The sequence below is a fragment of the Electrona antarctica genome, assembly GCF_951216825.1.
Source record: "Electrona antarctica genome assembly, contig: SUPER_2_unloc_1, whole genome shotgun sequence".
NCBI classification, from domain to species: domain Eukaryota; kingdom Metazoa; phylum Chordata; class Actinopteri; order Myctophiformes; family Myctophidae; genus Electrona; species Electrona antarctica.
This window is the reverse complement of record NW_027638779.1, coordinates 314,346-334,181: the sequence shown is the minus strand read 5'-3', so window position 1 is coordinate 334,181 and position 19,836 is coordinate 314,346. Positions and strand designations below refer to the sequence as shown.

Sequence of the window (19,836 nt, the reverse complement as noted above, 5' to 3'; positions counted from 1 at the left end):
ATGACAACTTGTGACAGACAGGGGTCACTCTGGAGCAGTCCTTAAATGACTGAAAGAAGTAACCATTTACAAAACATATAAAATATTTAAGTCGTTTTTATTTATTTTTTATTATAGAGGGAAATTATACTGTATTAAGGCATATTTGTCTTATTTATATTAAACCAGCTGCTATTTTTGGTGGAAAAAGAAAAAGAAGAAAAATCCGGGCAAATACAATAAGGGGCCACTAGGCGGCCCTTCCGGCTGATCGGTCCCTTAATAATAATAATCAGTAATTCGTTAATTATCGTTATTATTATTATTATTATGATTCATAAAGACGATTATTATTTGGCTTCTGGCCAGAAAAACCCGGACGCTTCGCTTCACGTGACGTCACGTCACCTTATGACACGTGTATTCAAGATGGCGGCCGCGGCTATGGTGAGTGGAACAGAGAAATCTTTCCCTGAAAGCCTTGTTATTATTTCACCCCCCGTTAGTTCCTCTAACACAAACACACTGCGTTTAGTACACTGTGTCACAACTCAACGCCATGTTGTCCTGTGTTCTATCCATTTGTTGATGAATTGAAAATGGTGGACCCTCTTGTAAACAAGTGTAATGCTTTATGGTGTCGTCCACTCACAGTTAACAGTTTTTTTTGTATTGAGTTGTACTTAAAATGTACTGTAATTCTGCAAACTGTTAATAAATAAGTCAATCAATCAATCCAGGAGGATTTATATGCCTCCACATTGAGACACACGTCACTGAGTCAATATAAACAGGCTGATGTTGATGATGTCAACGGTGATGCTAACAGGCTAAAGTTAGCATTGAAGCTAGCTATATATGTATCAAGGATGTACATATCATTACATACAGTGTTGCTTTGTTTACCCGCTGCTATATTATTTATGACCATAGCTTGGTAGAAAACAAGCAGTAGTTGTGTCTGTGAGGTTGTCATTCTGGGCTGTAGTCTGTAGCACATTAAAGTTAGTGGACGAATAGCAGGGAAAGTTTGAGTTCCCTGTTCTTCCAGCTATACTAGCAATAAGCCTCCAAGTTAAAATAAGTTTTAAGGCGGTGTTTCGTAGTAATAATGGTGTCGGGAGGTGATGGAATATGACGGTGACATGATGGGCAACGTAATGTACATAAAGTGTTGTCTGATCAGATGTTTCTGTGGTTGTTTACGTTAGCTCAGATATCGAGGTGCTAGCATAACTCCTGTGTACATTATTGTATGTATAAGTACAGAACAAAGAATGTTTGTTTTTGCCATCTTTGTTGAAGAGTCTGAGCAATTATGTTTTAGTTTATTGTATTGATTGATTGAAAATTTGTATTAACAGTTTGCAGAATTACAGTACATTTCAAGCACAAACTCAATACAAAGGCTGTTAACTGTGAGTGGACGACACAATTAAGCATTACACTTGTTTACAACAGGGTCCACCATGTTCAATTCATCAAAACATTTAGAGACGTACAAATAGAAACTTCTATATAGACAAAGAACAGAACAGGAATTCATCATAATGGAGGTAAAAAGGGAAAAGAAACATATACAGTGAGGGGAAAAAGGGGGGGGGGGGGGGGGGGGGCGGTGGGGTGCCCTTTATGCCAGTGTTAATTTTTAGTTTGCTAAGACTAGATAGTTTAAGTAGCCTATAGGCAGGCCTAAAGTTCAATGGGTTGTTCAAAGACTGAGCTTAAATCAGAATGTGCTACTAAAAGTAACCCTAAGACTAAGTTGCTAAAATACTTTGTCTTACTAGAATTACTAAAATTACTAGTTTAGGTTTATTCTAAGTGGGGAACAATGTGAATTCCTGTTCCTGAAATATGATGAATTCCTGTTCTGTTCTTTGTCTATATAGAAGTGTATTTGTACATAAATGTTTTGATGAATTGAACATGGTGGACCCTCTTGTAAACAAGTGTAATGCTTAATTGAGTCGTCCACTCACAGTTAACAGTCTTTGTATTGAGTTTGTGCTTGAAATGTACTGTAATTCTGCAAACTGTTAATACATACTTCAATCAATCAAAACCCTTTTTTGCATGGTGGGGAACATAGAACCTGGGGAACATAGAACCTGGGGAACATAGAACCTGGGGAACATAGAACCTGGGGAACATAGGTACGCTCCCTTACCACCAGACCAGAGAGTAGCTTTCCTTCTATTCATCTTCGAGTATTTGATTGATTGAAGTATGTACTATGTAATGTATTAACAGTTTGCAGAATTACAGTACATTTCAAGCACAACTCAATACAAAGACTGTTAACTGTGAGTGGACGACACCATAAAGCATTACACTTGTTTACAAGAGGAGGGTCCACCATGTTCAATTCATCATAACCTTTAGAGACGTACAAATATAGACTTCTATATAGACAAAGAACAGAACAGGAATTCATCATAAAGGAGGTAAAAAGGGAAAAGAAACATATGCAGTGAGGGGAAAATGGGGGTGGGCGGTGGTGGGGGGGGGTTCAGATTTTTCCGGGTCCAGTTTTGAACATAGGTACGCTCCCTTATTATGCCACCACCAGACCAGAGAGTAGCTTTTGAAGTATTTATTAACAGTTTATTGCAGAATTACAGTACATTACAAGCACATCTCAATACAAAGACTGTTAACTGTGAGTGGACGACACCATAAAGCATTACACTTGTTTACAAGAGGGTCCACCATGTTCAATTCATCATAACCTTTAGAGACGTACAGATATACACTTTATATATCCAAAAACAAGGAAATAGCCTACTAGTGTTGACCGGTGTCAGTAAGATCACCAGTATTCATTTAACCCATTTAACCTGACATCGAAATAAAAAAAACGTTCGCTCTGAAAGAATATATATTCAAAGATTTGTGCCGTATTTTCACGATTTTTCAAAAATAGCAGACATACAAGCTCGTAGCGCGCCACTCGGTGGCGCGCTATGAGCTTGTAGATCTGCTATTTTTCAATAGCTAAAGCATAACATAATGCTTAGTTAAAACACCAAAAGGGGTTCCCCCCCAGAATGGGTTAAATGAAACCAAATAGACACTATCAGTCAGTCATTTGATTTGTTTATTTTTTTACTGTGTTTATGATTGAATGGATACTTACTTACTGTAGGATTGGCACTCATTCAGTACGTTGTATTTGAATGGATACTTACTGTAGGATTGGCACTCATTCAGTACGTTGTATTTGAGTGAAACCGATGCATGCCATCATGTTAGCCTAAGATTTAGAGTCTCGTAGAGGTATTTTTCAATTCTGACGTCTGCTCTCTACGAGAGTCTAAGTGATCATTACTCATGGTGTTTCAATTCTTGGCTCGTGGACCTATAATCGCTCTCAACATGTACCTACGCAAAATCTAAGGTGCTCACGTTGCTGCCCCACTTCTCAGCTTGGCCTACGCCCTGCGTTTGAAAGTTGTAGGAGCGTTGTTTTCAATAAAAAAAGGTGTTTTGATCCACTCTGTCTCGGAATCTGGCATCCATCTTGGATTTCACTCCATTGTAAATGCGCAACAGAACATTGGCCGCTAGGGGCGTGGCCAATGTTCTGTTGCGCATTTACAATGGAGGAAAAGGCCATCATGTATTATTTATGAGCGAGGCAATTGATGCATAGGATGTGGCTAAGGAGTCAGGAAGTATGCTCACATCTCATAGGATGTGGCTAAGGAGTCAGGAAGTATGCTCACATATCATAGGATGTGGCTAAGGAGTCAGGAAGTATGCTCACATCTCATAGGATGTGGCTAAGGAGTCAGGAAGTATGCTCACATCTCATAGGATGTGGCTAAGGAGTCAGGAAGTATGCTCACATCTCATAGGATGTGGCTGAAGGAGTCAGGAAGTATGCTCACATCTCATAGGATGTGGCTGAAGGAGTCAGGAAGTATGCTCACATCTCATAGGATGTGGCTGAAGGAGTCAGGAAGTATGCTCACATCTCATAGGATGTGGCTGAAGGAGTCAGGAAGTATGCTCACATCTCATAGGATGTGGCTGAAGGAGTCAGGAAGTATGCTCACATCTCATAGGATGTGGCTAAGGAGTCAGGAAGTATGCTCACATCTCATAGGATGTGGCTAAGGAGTCAGGAAGTATGCTCACATCTCATAGGATGTGGCTAAGGAGTCAAGAAGTATGCTCACATCTCATAGGATGTGGCTAAGGAGTCAGGAAGTATGCTCACATCTCATAGGATGTGGCTAAGGAGTCAGGAAGTATGTTCACATCTCATAGGATGTGGCTAAGGAGTCAGGAAGTATGCTCACATCTCATAGGATGTGGCTAAGGAGTCAGGAAGTATGCTCACATCTCATAGGATGTGGCTAAGGAGTCAAGAAGTATGCTCACATCTCATAGGATGTGGCTAAGGAGTCAGGAAGTATGCTCACATCTCATAGGATGTGGCTAAGGAGTCAGGAAGTATGTTCACATCTCATAGGATGTGGCTAAGGAGTCAGGAAGTATGCTCACATCTGACATGAATGTTGTTAGGGTCTTGTTAGGAGCGGTCTTGTTATCGGAAGGTCGCCAGTTCGAATCCCCGGACCGGCACGTTAAAATTACCACCGCTGAAGTGCCCTTGAGCAAGGCATTGAACCCCTACCATGAAATGTTCTATGAGCAGGGTCTGGCTGTAAACAAGCATCTCCAGCTTAGTCCATTCACCCTGGGTAAACAAAGAACTTTGCTTTGCTTTTGCTTTGACACTCATGATATGGTAATTAAGTAATTCATTGATTAAACGCAATCGCATACATCATCATTTTTCGACCGCGGTCGAGATCATGGATTTCAGAATGCCACGCCAGACTTTCCGGTCCTTCATTGCATCAATCCGGTCCTTCAATCGCATACAGTCTGGTGGCTCAACCTCATTTGAGCATTACGGGAGGCTACTAATTGTCATTGAGTTTGACAAAACCATGTTGAGCAAAAGTTACAATCAGTCGAATCACCACCAAACATCATAACTGTTAAACACCACCAAACATCATAACTGTTAAACACCACCAAACATCATAACTGTTAAACACCACCAAACATCATAACTGTTAAACACCACCAAACATCATAACTGTTAAACACCACCAAACATCATAACTGTTAAACACCACCAAACATCATTGGATGGATATATTTGTTCAAAATAAAACAAAACATGTTAAACTTTAAAGTAACATAAAGCAACATCATAGAATGTATCATCTGGTCGGCTATAACGACTGAGGTCGATTAAAAAAAAGTCTTCTAATGCATCTCAAAATAAGTTGTTCCAGGGACTCCCCAGAATAAATTGTTCCAGGGACTCCCCAGAATAAGTTGTTCCAGGGACCCCCCAGAAGCAAAGATTTGAGTTAACAACGTTCGCTCTGAAAGAATATATCAATTTGAGCCACATTTTCAAGATTTTTCAAAAATAGCAGATCTACAAACTCGCACCTTCTGCATCCTGCGCTTAGTGCGTATGGTGTAGATAGAGGAGACAGATGGGAGGTCGAGGCCAATGATTTTTGACGCTGTGCGTACCACCCTTTCCAGCTGTTTCCTCTCTAAGACGGTGGTGTTTCCATACCACACAGACTGAGAAGACGAGGACACTCTCTACAGTGGCTCTGTAGAAGTGAACCAACGCCTCCCCAGTCACACCGAACTTGTGACTGGGGAACTCTAAACTACCAGAGGAACCTACGTGTACTCTGGATTAGAAAACATATCCCATGGCTGGGGAACTCTAAACTACCAGAGGAACCTACGTGTACTCTGGATTAGAAAACATATCCCATGGCTGGGGAACTCTAAACTACCAGGAACCTACGTGTACTCTGGATTAGAAAACATATCCCATGGCTGGGGAACTCTAAACTACCAGGAACCTACGTGTACTCTGGATTAGAAAACATATCCCATGGCTGGGGAACTCTAAACTACCAGGAACCTACGTGTACTCTGGATTAGAAAACATATCCCATGGCTGGGGAACTCTAAACTACCAGGAACCTACGTGTTCTCTGGATTAGAAAACATATCCCATGTCTGGGGAACTCTAAACTACCAGGAACCTACGTGTACTCTGGATTAGAAAACATATCCCATGGCTGGGGAACTCTAAACTACCAGAGGAACCTACGTGTTCTCTGGATTAGAAAACATATCCCATGTCTGGGGAACTCTAAACTACCAGGAACCTACGTGTACTCTGGATTAGCAAACATATCCCATGTCTGGGGAACTCTAAACTACCAGGAACCGACGTGTACTCTGGATTAGAAAACATATCCCATGGCTGGGGAACTCTAAACTACCAGGAACCGACGTGTACTCTGGATTAGAAAACATATCCCATGGCTGGGGAACTCTAAACTACCATGTGTGTTCTGCTGCTGTGAGGCATTTGCAAAGACACTCTTTTCTAAAGTGAGTACAGGGCGTGTTTTATGTAACGACTGACTGAATTACTGGTTTAGTTTAATAGCACTGTCTGGGAGTCCCTTAAAGGGGCATTCCACTCATTTTCAACATTTTACTATGTCATTAATATACCTGCTGTTGTGTGGAAATAATAAAAAGGTTCCCCCATTCTGTGTTTCCTAGAACTAGAGGTCTGAAAAAAATCATTAACATGGTGAAACACATCTTGATGATGTCATCAAGATGTGTTTCACCATGTTAATGATTTTTTTCATAATTACAGTTCTAGGAAACACAGAATGGGGGGACTTTTTTATTATTTCCACACAACAGCTCTAAGGTATATTAATGACATAGTAAAATGTTGAAAATGGGTGGTTTTCCCCTTTAAGCATTTAGCAGTTCATGTGCCGATACATGGTTTAGTTCAAGTTAGACTGTGTGTGTGTGTGTGTGTGTGTGTGTGTGTGTGTGTGTGTGTGTGTGTGTGTGTGTGTGTGTGTGTGTGTGTGTGTGTGTGTGTGTGTGTGTGTGTGTGTGTGTGTGTGTGTGTGTGTGTGTGTGTGTGTGTGTGTGTGTGTGTGTGTGTGTGTGTGTGTGTGTGTGTGTGTGTGTGACTGACTGTGTGACTGACTGTGTGTGTGTGTGTGTGTGTGTGTGTGTGACTGTGTGTGTGTGTGTGTGTGTTACAGGAGACGTGGTGGGCCTTGGTGCTGATGTCCATCTTGCCTGGCGGGCGGCCCTTCTACGTACCTGGAGTTGCGCCCCAGAACTTCCATGAAAACGACCTCGTAGAAATCAAGGTAACATCAAAACCTAGACATGGTTTCTATCAAACACTCTTTCTAATGTATATATTCAGAGTTCACTCTTTAACTCACTTAACTTAACCCATTTAGGCCTGACGTCGAAATACAAAAAAAATCTTCTAAATGCTGACAGTTTTCTGAAATACCTATGTTTCTATATCAGTGGTGCTCAATATTTCATGTCAAGGACCCCAAAAATTATGTCATCGACATCGACCCCCATCTGAATATATGTTATTCCAGGAACCCCCCAGAAGCAAACATTTGAGTTCACACTGAAAGAGTATATTCAAGATTTGTGCCGTATTTTCACGATCTTTCAAAAATAGATCTACAAGCTCATAGCGCGGCACTGAGTGCCGCGCTACTGCATTTCAATGATTTATTCTTGCATGTTGGACTCCAGCCTTCATCAGTGTGACTGATCATCATGTTGGACTCCAGCCTTCATCAGTGTGACTGATGAAGGCTGGATAGCCAAAACCTTTGTCTCCTACTTTCCTTCATTTGGACATTAAGTCCATCTCCCCAGGCCCTTTTGTCTGTTACTTGCTTGGTTCATTAGTCCTTGTTTCACCTTTGGCATGATTCAGGGGTTGCACTGTTGTTTGTTGTGTCAGACTGTCAGTCACTCAATACATTTCTCAGATAAGACCAGAAGTGTTTCAGATACTGTGTACTTAATTATTGGGATTGCCAGTGAGTGGATAATGTGTGGGTGATTTCCACTGGACAAGTCCTCTTGTTTTGTCAAGGTATTAACCCATTCTGGGCGGGAACCCCTTTTGGTGTTTTAAGCATTATGTTACACTTTTAGCTATTGAAAAATAGCAGATCTACAAGCTCGTAGCGCGGCACTGAGTGCCGCGCTACGAGCTTGTAGGTCTGCTATTTTTGAAAAATCGTGAAAATGCGGCACAAATCTTTGAATATATATATTCTGACCTCAACGCAGGCAGCCAACGTAGACTCGGTGTTAACCCATTTAGACTTGAGCTCCATTCTACAAAATGTCTTCTAAATCATGACAGTTTTCTGAAAAACAGTGACTCCCAGAAGCAAAGATTTGAGTTAAAAATGTTTGCTCTGAAAGTATATATATATTCAAAGATTTGTGACCTACAATTTGTGACCTACAAGCTCGTGGCACGGCACTCGGTGCCGCGCTATGTGCTTGTAGATCTGCTATTTTTCAATAGCTAAAGTCTAACATAAAAAAGGGGTTCCCGTCCAGAATGGGTTTATTTATCAATTTGTAACAGAGTTTCCAAATGGAACAACTCTGTGTTCAATTAACTGTAAGAATTTTTCTTTCTTTCTTTTTTCTTTCTTCCCCTCTTTCTTCCCCTCTTCCTTCCCCACCCAGGCAGTGAAGCTAACCAGCTCCCGTACCCAGCTCCCATATGAATACTACTCCCTGCCTTTCTGCCAGCCGACGTCTGTGGTCTACAAGGCAGAGAATCTGGGTAAGCACCGACTCACAGCACTGTTGTTTTGGTCGACTAAAACTGTGGTCTACAAGGCAGAGAATCTGGGTAAGCACCGACTCACAGCACTGTTGTTTTGGTCGACTAAAACTAAGACGAAAAAATGTTCGTCGACTACCCTTTTTCACTGACAAACTCTGACAATTTCGTCAACAGATAGAAACTAGACTAAAATGTCAGGAAGGGACTAGTGGACAAGAGCTCCAGTATAAGTCATTTTACACTTGGTTGCATGCTGGAAATAGCCGATCTACAAGCTCACAACGCATCGCGTTGTGAGCTTGTAGATCGGCTATTTTCGGCTAGTGTAAATCGGCTATTTTCGGCTAGTGTAAAACGAGCCATTACGACGGCATCAAGGCCCGCCAAAATACATTTTAGTCGACTAAATGAACTGCAGATTTAGTCGACTAAAATCTTATGACATTTAGTCGACTAAAACTAGACTAACACTAAAAAATTCCAGGTGACTAAAATATGACTAAAACTAAATTAAGTTTAATTCCAAAGACTAGACTAAAATAGAAATTTTCTGCCAAAAACAACAACCCCTCCCAGCGCTGGTAAGCCCTACTGTTTGGTCTTGGGGTGGGTGTTTATCATTTATGTATACGTTTATTTAACAGGGACAATACAAACAACAATGTATCAAGTTGTAAAAACATGAAACCGTTGCATTGTATGTGGGTTCGTAGCCGTCAAGGCTAATTTGCAACCCCAGTTCCTGGTTAGGCATTTCTATGCAAACATGATCTACCTAAAAAATAATCTTTTCTAGAAAATTACATGCAAATACATCTAATCCAAGTACAAAATAAATTACATTCACAGATTACACTTCAATGTTTTAAAATATGCTTAACGTATTCGCACCTCTGGCCTGATTTCAACCAGAGTTTAACTTCATTATTCACTTGTCACTTGTCTCACTCTGACACACATGGCGTTGACAGCCACTCCTTTTCACCTGACAGTGAGCGGAGGAGAGGAAGCCACTATCCTCCCCAGTGCAACTCTTCTTCAATAGAAACAGATAAACGTCTTTAAATCTTCAAAGCCTAGAAGATATATATTTCCACTCGGGGGAAATGAATCACCCAGAATGTGTTCTCAGTACCTCTGCATGAATGCACACTCATTTTACATTTTCATTACCTATAAAATGGTCAAGTCATTGATCATTGATACATTACGTTATCATTCATGGCACTTCAAAGTATTGTTGTCAGACCTGTTCAATATTACATTGCACATTCCTAATTCACACATGCATGCTTTCCCTTTGTGCCTCTGGCTGTGTGTCCTCCAGGTGAGGTGCTCCATGGGGACCGCATCGTGAACACTCAGTACAATGTGTTCATGTTTTCCTTCCCTTGGCTGTGTGTCCTCCAGGTGAGGTGCTCCATGGGGACCGCATCGTGAACACTCAGTACAATGTGTTCATGTTTTCCCTGTGTGTCCTCCAGGTGAGGTGCTCCATGGGTACCGCATCGTGAACACTCAGTACAACGTGTTCATGTTTTCCCTGTGTGTCCTCCAGGTGAGGTGCTCCATGGGGACCGCATCGTGAACACTCAGTACAACGTGTTCATGTTTTCCCTGTGTGTCCTCCAGGTGAGGTGCTCCATGGGGACCGCAGCGTGAACACTCAGTACAATGTGTTCATGTTTTCCTTCCCTTGGCTGTGTGTCCTCCAGGTGAGGTGCTCTGGGGGTACCGCATCGTGAACACTCAGTACAATGTGTTCATGTTTTCCCTGTGTGTCCACCAGGTGAGGTGCTCCGGGGGGACCGCATCGTGAACACTCAGTACAATGTGTTCATGTTTTCCCTGTGTGTCCTCCAGGTGAGGTGCTCCATGGGTACCGCATCGTGAACACTCAGTACAATGTGTTCATGTTTTCCTTCCCTTGGCTGTGTGTCCTCCAGGTGAGGTGCTCCCTGGGGACCGCATCGTGAACACTCAGTACAATGTGTTCATGTTTTCCTTCCCTTGGCTGTGTGTCCTCCAGGTGAGGTGCTCCCTGGGGACCGCATCGTGAACACTCAGTACAATGTGTTCATGTTTTCCCTGTGTGTCCTCCAGGTGAGGTGCTCCATGGGGACCGCATCGTGAACACTCAGTACAATGTGTTCATGTTTTCCTTCCCTTGGCTGTGTGTCCTCCAGGTGAGGTGCTCCATGGGGACCGCATCGTGAACACTCAGTACAATGTGTTCATGTTTTCCCTGTGTGTCCTCCAGGTGAGGTGCTCCATGGGGACCGCATCGTGAACACTCAGTACAATGTGTTCATGTTTTCCTTCCCTTGGCTGTGTGTCCTCCAGGTGAGGTGCTCCATGGGGACCGCATCGTGAACACTCAGTACAACGTGTTCATGTTTTCCCTGTGTGTCCTCCAGGTGAGGTGCTCCGGGGGGACCGCATCGTGAACACTCAGTACAATGTGTTCATGTTTTCCTTCCCTTGGCTGTGTGTCCTCCAGGTGAGGTGCTCCATGGGGACCGCATCGTGAACACTCAGTACAATGTGTTCATGTTTTCCCTGTGTGTCCTCCAGGTGAGGTGCTCCCTGGGGACCGCATCGTGAACACTCAGTACAACGTGTTCATGTTTTCCCTGTGTGTCCTCCAGGTGAGGTGCTCTGGGGGGACCGCATCGTGAACACTCAGTACAATGTGTTCATGTTTTCCCTGTGTGTCCTCCAGGTGAGGTGCTCCCTGGGGACCGCATCGTGAACACTCAGTACAACGTGTTCATGTTTTCCTTCCCTTGGCTGTGTGTCCACCAGGTGAGGTGCTCCATGGGTACCGCATCGTGAACACTCAGTACAATGTGTTCATGTTTTCCCTGTGTGTCCTCCAGGTGAGGTGCTCCATGGGGACCGCATCGTGAACACTCAGTACAATGTGTTCATGTTTTCCCTGTGTGTCCTCCAGGTGAGGTGCTCCATGGGGACCGCATCGTGAACACTCAGTACAATGTGTTCATGTTTTCCTTCCCTTGGCTGTGTGTCCTCCAGGTGAGGTGCTCCGGGGGGACCGCATCGTGAACACTCAGTACAACGTGTTCATGAACCAGGAGAAGAGGTGTGAGGTGGTGTGTGAGAAGAAGAAGCTGAACGTGGAGGACAGCAAGCTGGTGGCCGAGAGGATCCAGGAGGAGTACTATGTACACCTGTAAGACTCCTCCTCCTCCTTAGTTAACTCTGATACTGATACAGACTTATAGCATGTTCTGTAGACAGCACTAGAATTCCTTTGTATGTAATCTTAGCACTTCATAGTACATATGTATAGCATAGTATAGTATATATGTATAGTTTATATGTATAGTTTCATTATATAGATATTCCGTATGGCTACCAAAACATCCTAGTTTCAACTGGTTAGCCGTATGGCTACCAAAACATCCTAGTTTCAACTGGTTAGCCGTATGGCTACCAAAACATCCTAGTTTTACATATTGTGTTGAGTGTGTAGGTCAGACACACGGCGCTAGTGTGCGGCGGCTACTTTCACGCTGTTTCACAAATTACATAATTAGGACCTGGCCAAGTGACATTTTATTTGTCTGTCATCCATGTTGCTCAGCATCGCAGACAACCTGCCGGTGGCCACGCGGCTGGAGTTCTACCCCAACAGAGAGGCCGAGGAGGAGCAGAAGAAAGACACGGCGCGGGACGTCCAGTTTGAACATGGATACAGACTGGGCTTCACAGACAACAACAAGGTAGGCTACAGGGGGGTGGTAGTTTGGACATGGATACAGACTGGGCTTCACAGACAACAACAAGGTAGGCTACAGGGGGGTGGTAGTTTGGACATGGATACAGTCTGGGCTTCACAGACAACAACAAGGTAGGATACAGGGGGGTGGTAGTTTGGACATGGATACAGACTGGGGCTGCGTTCGAATTCATTCCCTATGCCCCATATAGTGCACTACTTTGGGGTTCCGCCATTTTGTTATCCGAATATGTAGTGAGCATTTTTGCACCCTAATGTAGTGGACTGAAGTATCCCACAATGCACCGGGAATTGTAGGGACCATCCGATGGTCACTACAAAAACACAGCGAAGCAAATCTGCCCCATAATGCATTGCGCAAGCTCGCTCTTGAACGCACATGCACGCGTTTGCGCGCACGTGCGCTGCTTCTGCATGCATGCTCTTATTGCGCTCCAACTCAGAAGAGGCAGAAGTTGAACCAGCGAAAGAAATCAACACAAATGTACTTTTTAAACTTTCGTTTCCCCTCTCTTTTCTTCCCTGGCGGATCTCGAAGCTACAGATCTTGAGACAAATGATCTGTGCATTTATTTGCAATTGTTTTGTTTTATTTATTATAATAAAACAATTCATTTGCATTTGCAATAGTATTACTAATCTGATTCATTCATATCACCCAGGCCCAGCGCATGACGTTAGGAGAGGAATGAGTTGCTTGCTGTAGAAGGCCTTATATTTTAATAGTTTTTGGATTAAGGTTGGTGAGGTTGTAAAGCTATGTGCTAAAGTCCAATATATATTTTGTACATGCATGTGAGACACATTAATTGTGTCTCCGAACATATGTTTTATTAATATTAATTAATTCCTGACATTAAAAAATATATGTTATCTAACATTATTTCATTGAATTGCGCTAAATACATTAAAACTTCATTATGTAGGCAGTAATTTATTGGACTGCTGTTTCTGTTAACGTCCGTGTTCTGTTCTCAATGTGTGTGGAGGGTACACAAATTAACAGACAGCTAACACTTGACTTGAAGAGACGGTCAGAGGCAGAGTAAAGTTTGAAGATGTTTTTACTTCTTCTCCAAACCAGGAATCAAGGCAAATTTGTAAAACTGAAAAATATGACACAAAAGAAGCACCAATTAAATAATGCCTAATTGTACAAACATCTAATGAATAATAAACAGCATAAAACATACAGCTACAATGTCTGCAAACATACATTACAGAGTAGGCTACAGTATATCACTTTTAAATGAAATGACTGCATATATAATGTAAATGGCTTGTAGATATATGTAAATAGTTTAACCCATTTTTATAACACTGCACATTACTGAAATGTGAATTGGAATGAATTGAACCATGAACTGTATCATAAAACATATATGAATTGCTGTACCACATGTACATGAATTGACACAATGTCAGAATGAAACAATGCTGGAATGCTTCTAGTTTGCATAAAGCTAGTGTTAGCCAAACTGTGAAACTAGCACCACATGTCAATGTACAGGAATGAATGGAAGCTAGCGCTAGCTTAGCATGAGCAGGCAATATATGCTCAGCACCAAACACAAATACAATGGGGAAATCCAAACAAAGCACAAGGCTACAGAATGTACAATACACCTCAGAACTGATTGCAGTCATAGTACTCACAGACGATACTTTCCAGGACATGAACAGAAAATGTATAAGAATACTGTATAAGCAGTTGAACTGTGTGACCGCATCGACTAGCGTCTTGCTTGTGAATGAAGGTAAATGCAAGGAACCCCAAAGTTAAATAGTGTCCACCAGAGGGCGCAAAAACACAGAAAAGTTCAGTATGTTCTGAAATAGAACATGACACTCCTCGCCTGGTATTTGTTATCAAATGCCACTAAACAAACAATAAAACAAATGAAACATTGCAGTACTGTCCAAAGATAGGTGACTAAAGTGAGTCCAGAACCATAACTGACATAAGGAGGACTGTCTCAAAGACAGGCCTTTTGACCAGGGCAGTAGGGCTTTGGAAGGTACTCTTGCGACAGTCTATTCTAAAAGACGTTGGCGAGACAATGTACCTGTCTCCACCGCTGGCGGTGGAAACCTCCGCCGTCGAATGTCTCTGGAGGGGGCAGGGGGGCATACAACTGGTGCGCCAGTATGGTGACAAGTGACATGAGAAAGGGGGTGTCCTGGGTCTCATCAGTGAGGTGTGAGGGACTGTGTATTGAGTGGGGAGTAGGGGATGCTGTCCTAATGGCAGACAGATACTCTTGGTCGGCAACCTTCCCAGAGAGCTGCAGGAGATTCCTGTCTGCAGGTGGTGGGACTGTAGGGTGGAAGAGATGATCAGAAGGCTGTGTGGCAATACTTCTCTGTGTCGAGGCATCATAGTGAGAGCTTGTCTTTGAGAAAGGGTTGATACGGACTGATGCTGACCTTTCGTGAAGTAGTGTGGGAGCCTGAGGTGGTAGCTCCAGGAATGACTCTGTGTCGTTTCGAAGGGCAGACGCAGAGTGTGACAAGGGGCTACAGAGAGGCTGAACATGGGCTGTCACATTTGGAGGGGTGACTGATGTTGTGGACGGTGATCTAGATGTGCTGCAGACTGTAGTGACCGTTGGTTCCATGTGGCTGCTGACCGGGTTGACAAGTAGGCCTGAAGTGTAGCTTGCTTGGCTGGAAGTTGTGATGGTCGACGCGGCGTCTGCTTGTTGTCTGTCCACTGTGGAGCTGAAGGTTGCGGTCGTCTGGACCTTGACATGTGCCATGGCACTGAATGTCTCCTTGACCTGAAGCTGGGTTGAGCATGGAGTTAAGAAGGATGGACATCCGTTTTCTTGCACATTAGTGTGATAAGAGGTAACAACTGCTGGGCTGTGGTCTGAACCCGTGTGAACGTTGCCTATAACGACCCAGCCCAGGTCCAGTCTTTGGGCGTAGGGGTCGCTGTGTGGGCCGTTGCGTTGCTCTCGTACTTTATGTACTTGGAGGATGTCACGTCCCAGAAGGAGGAGTATCTGGGCCTCTGGGTCCAGGCGTGGTATTTTGTGAGCGATGGGTTTTAGATGAGTGTGATGCTGTGCGGACTCTGGGGTTGGAATGTCAGACCGGTCATCTGGCATGTGATTGCACTCGATGAGTGTGGGGAGCATCACACTTACTGCTCCGTCCAAGGACTCCGCTGTGAACCCTGTAGCTCTTCTCCCAGATGTCTCCGTAACCCCAGAACATGTGCGGAGGGTGTATGGAGAGTCCGATCCGGTGAGTTTGAAAAGGTCGAAGAATTCTGACCTGGCCATTGACCTATTGCTCTGGTCATCCAGAATAGCGTAGACCTTTGCTGCTTTGTCTGGGTGAGCTTTGGGATAGACCTTCACCAGGCAAACTTTGGAACAGGACCTGGAGCTCTGGTCTCCGACTTTGGTGCATGCTGAGGTGACTGTTGGCGGATCCGTCTCTCCATCACTCTCCCCGCCATTCTCTGTAGGGCCTTCTGCGTTCCAAGGTGGTGGTCCAGGATGCAGAGCTGCAACGTGTCTGTCGCTGTTGCATTCCCTGCATTTCACCTCCGCTTTGCACTCCCTCGCCAGGTGAGTGTTAGAGGCGCAACACCTGAAGCAGATTCCATTTTCTCTAAGGAAGGTGATGCGCTCGTTGTGTGACATGATCCGGAAACCTCTACACTTTTTAAGCGCATGTGGCTTCCTGTGAATGGGGCAGTGATGGTTTATGTCCCTTATTTCATCTGACTCAGGAGCAGAGTGGTTGGTTGCAAGCTCTGCCTTGTAAGTGGAGATGTGGGTTTTGACATTCCCTGGTCTATTTACTGCTTCTGGCTTTGATGAGCCTGTGATGGGCCTGTAGGAACAGCTTGGACCCGTAGAGGCTGCTGAGAGGGTGAAACTTGGATCATTCCTTCTGCGTGCCTCACTGCAGACAAAGGTAGTGAAATATGAAAAAGGGGGAAACTGGACGTGGTGCATTTCCTTGTACTGTGAGCCTTGAGCCATCCACCTCTCCTGTAGGTTGAAAGGTAATTTTTCAACGATAGGCTGGATGCCCCTAGCGCTGTCCAGACATGCAAGCCCTGTCAGGTAGCCATCCTTTTTTGCAGCATTCAGCTCTCTCAGTAGGTCTCCCAGTTCCCTGAGCTTTTGTGGATCCTTTTGATTGATTTTAGGCATCCTATCCAACCTCTCAAAGAGAGCCCTTTCAATCACCTCAGAGGCGCCGTAACATTCTTCAAGGCGATCCCAGGCCATTTCTAGCCCTGCGGCAGGGTCGTTTACATTCACAGAACGGATTCTCATGATGTGTTCAGAAGACTCGCTCCCCAACCATTTAGACAAGAGATCGAGCTCTTCACTTGCAGTTAAATCCAGTCCTCCTGTGGCGTTCATGAATGAGGACTTCCACGCCAAGTAGTATTCTGGGTGATCGTTGAACTTGATGAGCCCTGTGTTCACAAGCTCCCGGCGCACCAAGTACCTTGCAATGTCACTCAGACCAGACCTGTCATCCATAGGTCTGTGTTGGGAAGCATGTGAATTAGGGGATGGGGTCCGAGCAGCAGAAGAATGATGAGTGTATATGAAGCCTCTAGAGTGCTGTACATCCTTGGGTGTGTGATATGTGTGATGTGAGGCGCGAGGACCAGGGAAGGTTGGCTTTGCAAACGAGGGACGGCCTGCATGCCGCCCCACATCTGGGAGGACGTTGCTCACGGTGGCCTGTTGGTGATCTGCGGGTGGTGGCATGCTCAGCTGCTGTGCCGCACCATGACCATGGCCGTTGCCGACCCGTTCAGCTCTATAGTCGTCATGCTGTCTCCGTCTGCTTGGAGATGTCGAGTCATGGCCTCCATTTGAATGGGAGTCTACAATGGGATGGATGAAAGGAAGTGATGGTGTGTAAGGTTGGAGCTGCGGGGGTTCCTCCTCACCAGGAGACTGCTGTGGACGTTCTGTGTGACTATGAGGCAGCTGAGAGTGACGTTGGACATAAGCTTGTGTGCGTTCTATGGCAGTTTGCGTTGTGTCCTCCATGTCTCTCTTGCTGCCTTCTCCACTTCCAGAATCCACTGCCGCCTCTAGAACCTCAGCCTCTGCTTCAGCTGCTGCAGCGTCTCGTTGATACTGTAATGAAGATAACTCAGCAGCTATACGAGCCTCTCTGAGTACCATTTCAGCTCCTTGAACCATTAATTCCGTTTCTCTCTTAGAGAAGGCAGCACGTACTTTGGCAGCCTCAGCCTTAGCTCGTGCCTTGGCGGCTGCTGCACTGGGAGTGGAAGATTTGCTTCCTTTGGAAGAGGCGCGCTCACTAGCCTGGGAAGGTGTGGTCTTGACTGCGTCTCCTGCAGTCGACATGATGAATGTCTCTCGGGGGTGGTTGAGAGAAGATGCAGGTCAGAGTGATGCTGTAGTATCCTGTTTTCCTTTCCAGCCGTGCCCGCCGTGAAGACGTCTTTTTACTGTTCTGTTCTCAATGTGTGTGGAGGGTACACAAATTAACAGACAGCTAACACTTGACTTGAAGAGACGGTCAGAGGCAGAGTAAAGTTTGAAGATGTTTTTACTTCTTCTCCAAACCAGGAATCAAGGCAAATTTGTAAAACTGAAAAATATGACACAAAAGAAGCACCAATTAAATAATGCCTAATTGTACAAACATCTAATGAATAATAAACAGCATAAAACATACAGCTACAATGTCTGCAAACATACATTACAGAGTAGGCTACAGTATATCACTTTTAAATGAAATGACTGCATATATAATGTAAATGGCTTGTAGATATATGTAAATAGTTTAACCCATTTTTATAACACTGCACATTACTGAAATGTGAATTGGAATGAATTGAACCATGAACTGTATCATAAAACATATATGAATTGCTGTACCACATGTACATGAATTGACACAATGTCAGAATGAAACAATGCTGGAATGCTTCTAGTTTGCATAAAGCTAGTGTTAGCCAAACTGTGAAACTAGCACCACATGTCAATGTACAGGAATGAATGGAAGCTAGCGCTAGCTTAGCATGAGCAGGCAATATATGCTCAGCACCAAACACAAATACAATGGGGAAATCCAAACAAAGCACAAGGCTACAGAATGTACAATACACCTCAGAACTGATTGCAGTCATAGTACTCACAGACGATACTTTCCAGGACATGAACAGAAAATGTATAAGAATACTGTATAAGCAGTTGAACTGTGTGACCGCATCGACTAGCGTCTTGCTTGTGAATGAAGGTAAATGCAAGGAACCCCAAAGTTAAATAGTGTCCACCAGAGGGCGCAAAAACACAGAAAAGTTCAGTATGTTCTGAAATAGAACATGACAGTCCGTATTGTGAGCAGAGCTTGTAGATCAGCTACTTTTGGTAATTCTTTACCAAAAGTACCCGATCTACAAGCTCACAACACGGACGTCGCGTTGCTTATAGATCGGCTATTTTTGCCGTACCCCCCCCCCCCCCCCCCCCCATGATTAGCGGGGGTTCATAATCATGCTGCTGATATTTTCATATTGTCAAGGTGGTGCACTGTTTTCATATTGCTGGATAATGGATATAATATTAATGTATTGATAATAATCATAGGCCTATGTTATTTTAAAAGAATAACCTTTTTATCATCATTTCAGCAGCAGCGTTTTGACTGGTTTTTTGTAGTCAGTTGATTCTTCATATCCAAATGAGTGAAACGGCCGGGATGATTTGTTTATTTTTCATACAGTTCTTTATGAGGCGATCTGAACCTAGGGGATTACAATGCAAATAAAAAGTACATGAACCCGCGGACCTATAGCGCCCTCTACCGATATTGACGTCAGAGTCGGTGCTCCCCATACAGGGAGTATTGTCCGAATTAATCACTATTTGAGTCCACTGAGTCTGGGTCCCCGTATGGGGAGTAGGGAACAACCCTAGCAATTCGAACGCAGCCTGGGCTTCACAGACAACAACAAGGTAGGATACAGGGGGGTGGTAGTTTAATACAGACAACAAGGTAGCATACAGGGGGGTGGTAGTTTGGACATGGATATAGACTGGGCTTCACAGACAACAACAAGGTAGGCTACAGGGGGGTGGTAGTTTGGACATGGATACAGACTGGGCTTCACAGACAACAACAAGGTAGGCTACAGGGGGGTGGTAGTTTGGACATGGATACAGACTGGGCTTCACAGACAACAACAAGGTAGGCTACAGGGGGGTGGTAGTTTGGACATGGATACAGACTGGGCTTCACAGACAACAACAAGGTAGGCTACAGGGGGGTGGTAGTTTGGACATGGATACAGACTGGGCTTCACAGACAACAACAAGGTAGGCTACAGGGGGGTGGTAGTTTGAGG

General features: G+C 44.1%; 1 protein-coding gene across 1 annotated transcript in view; it reads left to right on the top strand.

Moving 5' to 3' along the window:
- Nucleotides 1-359: 359 nt before the first annotated feature.
- The window catches only part of tm9sf4 (transmembrane 9 superfamily protein member 4), a gene marked incomplete at its 3' end in the record, with an annotated part of 53,201 nt that continues 33,724 nt past the window's right edge, over nucleotides 360-19,836 (top strand). The window contains exons 1-5 of the mRNA XM_079531525.1: nucleotides 360-426; nucleotides 7,122-7,232; nucleotides 8,605-8,704; nucleotides 11,744-11,900; nucleotides 12,315-12,453. Coding sequence (XP_079387651.1) covers nucleotides 391-426; nucleotides 7,122-7,232; nucleotides 8,605-8,704; nucleotides 11,744-11,900; nucleotides 12,315-12,453 — 543 coding nt within the window. The 5' untranslated portion in view covers nucleotides 360-390. The remainder of the gene's footprint in view (nucleotides 427-7,121; nucleotides 7,233-8,604; nucleotides 8,705-11,743; nucleotides 11,901-12,314; nucleotides 12,454-19,836) is intronic.